At 40.3% G+C, this 10,225-nt stretch overlaps 1 protein-coding gene across 5 annotated transcripts in view; it reads left to right on the forward strand.

Moving 5' to 3' along the window:
- The first annotated feature begins 926 nt into the window (after nt 1-926).
- Hao2 (hydroxyacid oxidase 2) overlaps nt 927-10,225 on the forward strand; it is a 15,625-nt gene continuing 6,326 nt past the window's right edge. For 2 of the 5 annotated variants that reach the window (XM_028752994.1, XM_028752998.1), the window contains exons 1-3: nt 928-1,014; nt 8,142-8,280; nt 9,273-9,424. In XM_028752994.1, the coding sequence (XP_028608827.1) occupies nt 8,150-8,280; nt 9,273-9,424 (283 nt within the window). In that variant the 5' untranslated portion in view covers nt 928-1,014; nt 8,142-8,149. Of the gene's footprint in view, nt 1,015-5,406; nt 5,462-7,291; nt 7,395-8,141; nt 8,281-9,272; nt 9,425-10,225 lie in introns of those variants that run through there. The other 3 variants (XM_028752995.1, XM_028752996.1, XM_028752997.1) reach the window with 3 other exon arrangements.

Consider the following 10,225-nt stretch of genomic DNA (forward strand, 5'->3'; position numbering starts at 1 on the left):
TAGTGCCCCACAACTTTCTGGCCAGATCTACTCAGCTCACTCAAACTCTAGAAATACCCATACGCATACACACCCAGAAGGGCATTGCCTAGGTGATCCTAAACTCCATCAGGTTGACTCCATAATCTTGACTAAGATTAACCCTCACACTGGTAATGGCTTTGAGCAGGTTAATGAACCCCATTCATTGTTCTGAAAAATCTGGAAATGTGTAACCATGTGTCTGGTGAGGCTATCACCATCTTAAAATGTCACATGCTATTGTAATACAAAAGCACCTGATAACAGCTGTGGTAGAAGAAGAGAAGGGGAACCTGGGCAATTAATCAGTTAGTCAGCTTGAATGAACCCTACAAAACTATTCTCAGGGAATCAGTTCTCTCTTTTCTGCTTACAGTTTCATTTTGTTCTATGAGCCATCATCCTACTTACTGAATCACATTGTCCTCAGAGGCATTAAGGTTTGTCTCCTGCGTTAATTTGATTGTCTGTTTCAGTATATCAAGCTCCACATTACTCTTATGCAGCCCTGTCCTGGGTCCTCACTATCTTCATAGCTTCACTATATCATGGCTTACAAGCTATTATCTGCTCTCTCCAGTTACCACACTCCAGGCAAAGGTTCCTTTTTCCATTGCAGTGTATTTTTTAACTCTATACCTGAAATCACTCATATTCTTCTATTAACCGTCTTTATGAACAAGTGGCTGGAAAGCTAATAAGCAACTACATTATATTTCGAATTTAATCTTATAATAAAATTTCAGGATTTTTATAACTTGTAAACAACTAATTTGGGGGACAAACATTACAAAGCCATTCGAGTTTATGTCAAGGCTAACTTTAATCTGGACTGGTTATTCATTACTTCCCTGATAACTATTTAACCAAAAGGTTAATGTTTATCCTTTAATATATTTTATCTTAGAGCTGAACAGTGATTCACTGTAGCAGGCTTTGCAGGGCTGCCTCTGCATACTGCTATTACTGCTTATTGGAAGACCTTAGAGTCAGGTTTGTCTTGGGGTATCTTCTATATGCTTGGAACTTGGGAAGAAGATGAAATAGGGGGTGCTTTGGGAGAGGCATAGTGAAAGCTTGGCAAAGAAGGTCACATAGAGATAGGTGGCAGAGTTGGGGACATTCAGGCACTACCCAAGGAAGCTGTAGTATCAAAGAGTTTGCAGACAGAAGTGGCTCAGTCCTAGAAATGGCCAGATATGTATGTATCCCTAAGGAAAAATTAGCAAAAGTATGTACTAGTATTTAAAAATGACCTTGCCCTTAAATGTGCTCACTACATGGAAAATTGGCAATGACAAGAATGTCGCGACAGGTCTACTACTTCTTACAAGCAATATAATTAATATTTCTCCAAAAAAGAGAACTTGTATCATTTATTTGGAGATACTCTGTTCTTTGGAAACTGATGTGAATTCCCTTCAATAGAAGAGCTTTTTAGGGTTGTGATCAGTTCCCACACAAATCTGGGGAGGACTGAAGAGAAGAAGAGGAACCAAGACAGGGTGGTATTGGCACACATATAACCAATACTTGAATGGGAATAGGTGAACCAGGAAATAGAACAAAAGGAAAAGGATTTTTCATGTTCTTCTACAGCCTCTCCTAAAGCCTTTACTGGGAACCACTCTGTCCTTCTGAATTTTACAGAATCCTTTAGTCTTACAAGAACCCTAGGCTTGATAGTGATGTTGTGATTTTATAACTTAGTAACAACTGGAACTTGTACAAATGATACTGGTAATCATCTGAGGTTCACTTTGAGAAGCAATGGGAATTATTTTTATGTATTTTCAGAAAGTACTCATGTTAATTTCTAAATTATACCAGTAAACTGAGAATGAAATACTGAATCTCGCTTTCAATTTTTTTCTGTGTTTTGAAAGCTGAGCCTGAAAAACTAACTTTTCACTTAACCTCCAGTATTTAGGGCAGTCTAGATATCTAATAGAAACTAGTAACTATTGTAAAAATATACCCTAAAACACCAGCGAGTTAACATAAAACTATATATGTACAAATACATATTTGTTCATTTAAAACCATCTGGCCTACAAGGCTACTCGTTTCCAAATAGATATTTGGAAATCCAAGCTGCCTTGATCTCATAGATGGGGATTTTGAAAAATGGAGCTCTTAGCTGGCTGTAGCAGCAGAAAAGAAGTATCCTAAATCTTCCTAGTGAACTAGTATGGCAGGACCACACTCAGCCAGTTGGCCAGATTAGCCATATAAACCCATCTGTCTTTAATAACTGGGAAATGTTAATAGTCTAGGGGAGCAGGAAGTGATACAGCTATGCCAGTGGAATGTTTGTGTGTGCATAATGGGACACCCTGGGCATGAACATGAGATCTAAGAACAAGATTCACTCGTACTTCACTCATAGTCTGAAGGTTATTTCACGGGTTGTGTTCTGACTCTAGGCCACTGTGTGAAGTCAGGAATGCCATAATATCATGTTGGCAGTCAGTTTTATATTTTGGAACATTTGGGCTTTCTTACTCCTCAGTCTATGATAAACAGAAGAGGAACCATTTGTGTAACTTCTGTCTGTACACCCTGTCCTAAGCAAAAAGAGCCAACACAGCAACCTCATGGGATTAATCAGGACACTTTTCCCAGTGGCTCAAATTTGTAAAAATTGACTGAGTTCACTTTGTGCTGCACAGATGATATGTGACTCCTCCATATACTACTCCATGTGGCTTCAAGGGCATCAGGATCAAACCAGTTTTTAAAATCATTAACTCGTACATGCACTGTATTGTGAGGGTCAAATGCTGAAGCCTGTGGGAGAATGTTTTGTAAGGTATTGAAATGGATTTAAATGCCCAGGTCATTTTTAATGAGAGTCTAGATGAGGGTTTTTTGGTCATTTGGTTGGTTGGCCACTTGCTTGCTTGCTAATTTGGTATCTTTATAATTTCTGGTAGAGATGTAATATTGCCAGAGGAAGTAATATGCTACACATGACCAAGATATTTCAAATATCCAAGGTATTTGCCATACTAGAAACCACTTTTGGCAACAGACAGTTTCTTCTTTTCATGGTGATTAACAGCCAGGCAACTGAAGTCAGAACAACTAGATGTGTGATTTTGTATGAAGTATTTTAATCTTTCTCTCACTTGTGAAATGGAGGATAATAATATTTTCATTTAAGATGACAATGAGAATTAATGCATTAGTATACCCAAGCTCCTCACAGTGTGTTCAGTGTCAGGGCACACGTGACAGATGGTTACAGCACATCATCGTCATCATCGCTGTCATTATTATTAATTACTATCACTATTATTATGAAGGATCAATTATGTTGCTCCTAACATGCATAATTAAATCATTCCATTGCTTAACTAACTCAGGAAATCTCCCAATCTTTCTAATCGCTCTACTGCTGTCTCTTCCAGCATCCTCCAAACTGTCTCCAACGCCCGTACAAAGTAAATAATTAACAGCATAGTTGGACATCAATACTCTACCTGGGAATTATTTCTTCAGAGCTCAGAACATATTTTTCCCATAGACAAAATGGTAGTAAAATAGTGATTGAATTTTAAGTGACAGAAAGCACTCCCTTGATTAACAGTGTTTCTGAAACTTGGCACACTCTCGATACAAAAGGCTACAGAGCAACATTGTTTTGGTACTCATTGTTCAACATTGGAAACTATAAAAAAATATGTTATGCATAATTTCTTTAAGTTCTCATGAATTCTACTTACGGAGAACAGCAATCTTAATTGCTGACAGCACAGAGTGAAAGAAAATTAAGTAAGAAATGCTAAGATGCTTCTGAGAGTGTACTCAGGGTCTCTGGAATGAGCATGTCCCAACCTGTGACACACAAGCTCCTAGAGCAGAACACAGCATGAATCAGTCCCTTGGGTTAGTGTAGAGAGAGTTCAGAAACACCCAAATAGCACACACACTGCCCATGGCAGTCCATGAGCACAAGACAATAGAAGAAAAGACATTACAGGGAGAACAGATGGAGTGGTTGAGGGTTACTGGACAAAAGAGAAGAACTTATTTCCTCATCATAAAATTAATGAATGGGCATCATGACCTAAAAGGGTCCTGTGCCTTTCACCTGATAGCCCAAAGACCTGACCAGAATTTCTTCTAGGCTGATGAAAACCGTTGATCAATTCTTGTAGTCTCTGACTAAACTGATGCCTGTTGGGTCACACGAGGCTTCTGTTCCTTTACTCTCAAATGTTTCTCAAAGCACCTTTGTGCTAGAGCATTCCTTTCCTGGTATTACTCTGAGGACAGATTCCTGAATTACTGATTCAACTCTTTCTCCTGTTAGTTATCCCTCCTGTTATGGTTGTCCTGGGGCTCTCCTCATGGTTGACCCTGTTTGCCTAACGGATCTAAGGGATCAAGGCTACCGTCTGAACCCCCTTGTCCTGAAAACATGCAGAACCTCATCCTGCTGTACTCTTTCCCTAAAGAATCCAGCCATGAATTTAGTGGTTCTTTTTAAATATTTATTTAACATATTTAAGATTAAGATTATTTAAGACAAATTGCTGTGGATAAAAGCTATGAAGGTTATCCTGACTTTTGCAACATCTATCCTTGAGGCTGTAACAGTCTTCCCAGAATCCATTTCAGCTAACCTTGGACCCCATAATCTCCCAAACTTGGCTTCAAGATGTGTTCCTTGATCTTATCTTTGACTTTAAAAATCTTGGCCTAAATGCCAAGAGAGTAGGCCAAAGGATCTTGAAGGAAGCATCCTGAGTTATCAAGGAAGCCTTCAGTGAGGCAAAATTTCAGGTGAGAATGTGGGATGAATATTTTGTCTGGGGTAGAGAAGAAGCAGAACTGGTCCGAGGGAAACTAGAACTAGGTAAAAGTCCAGAGAAGCCCAACAGAGAAGCAACACACCATTCCTATCTAAGGCACTAAACAGAAGTTCTGTTAAAAAAAAAAACAAACCAGAGTCCCCTGTAATGTTGGCACTTTACATGGAGGTTATGAAGAGGCATTTGACTACATCTATTGAGCTTTGTACAGGCAACCTTGTTAGTTGGTGGGCAGGACACCACCCAGTGCTGAGCTAGTCTAACAAAGTTCAGCATTCATATTTGCTTTAACTCACCCCTACTTACCTTACTCCTGATCCATTAATAAAGCCTAGGCCAATCCAACTATCTTGCAATGTCTCATTCATAATTCTGTGTGCATATAAAAGTTAGTATAGAAGTTTGGAGAGTGTTATTTCTTGGAAGACCTTGCTTTCAAGGTTGGGGCTTGGCTTATAGCTAGAAACTTACACAGCAGCAGGCCCTGATAAGAGTGATTTAGTTTAACTGAAATGTTTTTTTTTAAAACAATGTGATTTTTGCTAAACATCTGCTTTCCTTCTAGGAGTCTAGGACTTTGGTACAGAGAGTGAGCATACGACAGCTCCCAACATGAGTTGGTAGGCACAGTCTCTAACATGTCTCATCTTGGCACTGGAGGTTTCAACACATTTCTTGGAAGCTCATACTTGATTTTTCCCTAGACGTTGCCCTATCCTAACTTTTCTTTGCATCTTATCACTGAAGTAGCCTAAATGGCCTCAATGACGTGTTGAATTCTGTGACTTTCCCTGATTCCACAACTGTACCCCTGGCTTTAGGATGATACAACACTAAATTAATATGCAGATGTGTTGATTTCTTCAATTTAGCATTCCTCTGAGTGCCATGTCTATGCTTTTGGAGGAGGGGTAAAATTTCAGCAGCTTTTAGTAACTGATTTCTTATACAATAAATGCCAATGGTAATGCTTTTGTGAATGCATCTAGCATAGAAACTGCACAGAACTGGAATCTATTCCATGAGAAGCAGCTCAGCATTATATGTCCATAGCATTGTGATTATGGAATCTGAAAGCTTTTTGACAATGAAGTGTTAATCTCAACATCTTTAAAGATAACCGAGGCTACCTCATTTTCATTGTCCCTTCTCATCTTTCCATTAATAGCTGTCACCTTCTCTGTCAGACAGATCCATTACAGCTAATGGGTCATTAATCTCTTTCTTTGGGATTCAGAGGGAATGAGGCTCAGAAAATAGGAAATTTGTAGAATATTAGGTAATAAATTAGTGCAGGCAATGACTTGGGAACTATATCTTCTGTTAGCCTCCAGAGATAGATGCTGTCCTCCAGTTCAACAGTAAAGAGAAAAGTTGTCACAGTAGTATTTTAAAATGTAAATTTTATATATGTTATACAAAGTGTGTGTGTGTGTGTGTGTGTGTGTGTGTGTGTGTGTGTGTGTGTGATTTTAAATTACATGTTAAATAACATTTAAGAAAAGTTTGGAAGCATAAAGATACAATTGTCCAATTTTCTTTCTATAATGTAAATAAAGGTCAGTGGAGTACTGGATTGATTGCTCTTACTAAAGGAAGACTGTAAGAGTTACAGTTGAAGAGAATCACCACTTTGTTGTTCAAAGCTTTCCCTGAATTTGAGAAAGAATTTGGTGCAATAGTTTTCTATATTGCAATCTGCTTCACACCAGTGTTGAAATCAGAAATTGAAGGAGGATTTTAGTTATCCAACCATTTCTTATAGGTCTATTTCCTCTGTTTCCATGTGCTCTGTATCTGTTCTTTTTTGACCCTGATTGTCCTGAGAAACAGACTGGGCATAAGGGAAGCCTTTTGCACACAGATCACACACAAGCCTTTGTTTCTGGAGCTTTATTTCCTTGAGTTTCTTCAAGCTAATTCTTTCAAGGTTAAATATGGAGAGGAACAATTCAGAAATGGGAAATGAAACCCCAAGAGCAAAGATGCTCTGGGTATCTCCTGCTGTGCTATGGTGGTCTAACTCTGATCCTTGACTCAAGACACAAACTGGAGCTGGCTGCCCTGATGAGGAAGATCTTGTTTTGTTCTGGGTGATGAGCTAAGCTGAGCCAACTATCCTAGACAAAGCATTGTTTTCTTTGAAGATTTTATAGCATACATAGTGCTGTACCTAAGAAACTCTAGGGTATTAAAGTTTGCATTTTGTTTAAAGAGCCTGGGATCCTCTGTGGGGAACAAGGTGAGAATTACAGAGCACATTGGGAGACACAAGGCAAAACATTTCTGATTGAAGAGTGAGTTCCTGGTACATATATCTTTCCCTCAGCCAATAACTTAAAAGTCCTTTGGTTTCTACTTTTAGGCTCAGGGTAACTTTTACACTGTTATCTCCTGCACCAGAGTTAGCTAGGTATTTAAAGTATACATTTCACATTCTTTCCTTCCAGAATCTGTTTGTGTAAGAGCCCTGAATGCTGTGACCAATTCCAGTGACCAGCATCTTTGCAGCTGTTAATCTCACTGTTCTTGTTCCTATTGGAGAAATTACTGGCAAGTCCTAAACTAAGCTCTCTTCAGTCCTTCTGGATACTTGGTTTAGAAGTTCCATGTACTAGATGCATCAGCTCATTGATGGCAATTAAGGGGAACAAAATATGCTTTTGGAAAAAATAGCAAAAGGTAGAAGACAGTGACATTTTGGCAACATGTTCAATCACCCAGCCACAAGGAAATCCAAAATAAACAACTGCTTTCACCATGTTGTCCATAGACTCGAGTAATCCAGACATTTTAGAGATTCTGGTAACTCGCACTGATATCAGGGCAGACTTGATTTTTTCACACAGTGGTACAGATGCCATACCACAGTGAAAGTAAGGCCACTGAGACTTCACACTAAGTAGACAGTTGTGAGGTAGGTCCTAGAAAGGGGCAAGTGAGCTGATGTGGGCTTATGGAGACACTAGGGATGCCATGAGACATTTATGAAGGTCCACACCACCTGGAAAGAGATGAGGAGGCAAGAGAGACTTCAGTTGTCATCCTGTGGTACAGCCTTTATGATCTAAAGCAATGTGTGTAGGATGTAGGAAGACACTGTGGTAGACATTTAGAAGACTCAGTTGTGTGGAGTGGCTGTGAGAGGAAGAAAGTCTCCTGGTTTGGGGGTCAACAGAAGTGCACTGAGTTAAAGAACACCAACATACAGATGTGGCATCTAAGCAGCCTCGCACTCTGCCCAACCCCTTTATATCCCAAGTGTTCTCACTGGGTTTGTTTTGTTTTTCTGTCTTGAAGGTCCAGAAATGCCTTTGGTGTGTTTGGCAGATTTTAAGGCACAAGCACAAAAACAGCTGTCTAAGATCTCCTGGGACTTTGTTGAAGGAGAAGCTGATGACGGCATCACCTACGATGACAACATGGCAGCATTTAAAAGGTCTGCTCTTTATCCTCTCCATTGTTACTCTAGAATGCACTGGTTGAAAGCTCCTGAGATGGGAATAGTTCTGCCTTTAGTTAACACAGTATAGACAGGAAAATGGCAGCCTTCTGTGTTTTACCATAGGGTAGGGATGAGGGATACGGACCTGGGAAGAAGTTCTGTAGAGAATGTATCTTAGATCTAGGACAAGTGGGTTGTCAGCTTTCTTCATCCCAGCAACTTCGTTGTTGTAAAGGTGGAACAGGACCAATGGCAGTGCAAGGTGTAGAAAGCTGCTTGCAGCTCTAGACGACCTGAGCTCCCAAATGTGCTGCCTTGGAAGAGAACAATGTAAAGGAAAAGCTAGGACTCACGTTTGGAGAAAATGAGATCAAAGGGTGTTTAGGGATAGTGGAAGATTGATTTGGGCGAGAACTGGACTTGAAAGCTGAGGGTTGGAGCATATGCCAGCCAACAACAGCTATATCCAAGTTTCCATGTGTTGTAAAATAATGTTTTAGATGTCATTTGTGAATTACTGTGCCTTCTGTAAAGCAGTATATTAATCAAATAAAATTAGTTCCCTGAGGGTCAGGGGTTGTGAGACATGATTGTTTTCTAGGATTTAGACTCTTGATTGCCTTGTATTTCTTTCTGGGAATGTCTGAAATTTTCTTTCCCTGTCTAGTCATTGCTAATAAAGACTAAATTAAACATCTAAGCACTGAGAGTCGACACAGAAACAGTACTCTAACAATGCAAGATAGACGCTATGCTGAACTTTGATTCACCAACAGTTCAAAAGGGACTGGGTTAATGTGGGCAATGATTTCATGGAAATTTGACACATCCTAAGCCTATGCTTCTTTTTTTGGGATCAATAAACTTATCCTAAGAAGGGTTCAGAGATCCAAGCCTGTTTAGATCTGCATTATGAATTAGAGTCCCAATTCCAGAAAGCATAGCCATGCTGGAAAATGATCCATCTTGTTGTCTGTCTAGTGCAGAATCCGCTTCCGTCCCAGATTTCTGAGAGATGTGTCAAAGGTGGACACCAGGACCACAATCCAAGGACAGGAGATCGATGCCCCTATTTGCATCTCACCCACAGCCTTTCACTCGATTGCCTGGCCGGACGGAGAAAAGAGCACAGCTAGAGGTATGGATTCTCCCACCTGAAGGCTGTCTTTCCAGAAGGCCAGAAGTGAGCAAGAGGACTCACCCAGATAAGTGGTAGGGAGCATTAGGACCTCTTACAGAAAGGTCTTAGGGGTATCAGTCCAGGAGGGAATTAAAAATGGTGACTAAGGGATTGCATAAGCCACAGCTGTGTGACACTGGTGTAGACTGTGGAAATACTCACTGTTCATAATAATGATTCCAGTAAAAGAAGAGCTATTGATAAATAAGAGATGCTGGGACCTCAAGTCATCCCTTTATAGAAGGGGGTGCTGATCCCCCTCAATCAGACCAAGGGAAAGGGGTACCTCAAGGGGAGGTGCTAAGCATGGCGCCGAGAAAGGGACCTCTTTGCATTTTTCTGAGCTAGAGATGGAGCTGAATTCTGAGTCCACACTTAAGATGAGGAGAAATCTTTTCCCCCCAAGTCCTCACAAAGGGCTTGGTAGTTGCCCTTTTCTAAGTAATCCACTTCTCTTCTCCTTGACTGACCTTGTCATCTTGTGTAACAAAAAGATTTTTGGTGGTTTTAGCTCCTTTCTAGTAAAGCCCGTGGAGGTCTGTCCCTGTGACCCCTGTGGAGGTCTGTCCCTGTGACCCCTGTGGAGGTCTGTCCCTGTGACCCCTGTGGAGGTCTGTCCTTGACCTCCTCAAACATGGATAATAACAGTAGTGAATGAGAAGAGATAACACTAAACATATTCTTGGAAGTCTATCCTCTTAACTTCAGGTTTTGTGTGTGTGTGTGTGTGTGTGTGTGTGTGTGTGTGTGTGTGTGTGT

This window comes from Grammomys surdaster, unplaced genomic scaffold, assembly GCF_004785775.1.
Source record: "Grammomys surdaster isolate TR1022 unplaced genomic scaffold, NIH_TR_1.0 125941, whole genome shotgun sequence".
NCBI lineage: Eukaryota > Metazoa > Chordata > Mammalia > Rodentia > Muridae > Grammomys > Grammomys surdaster.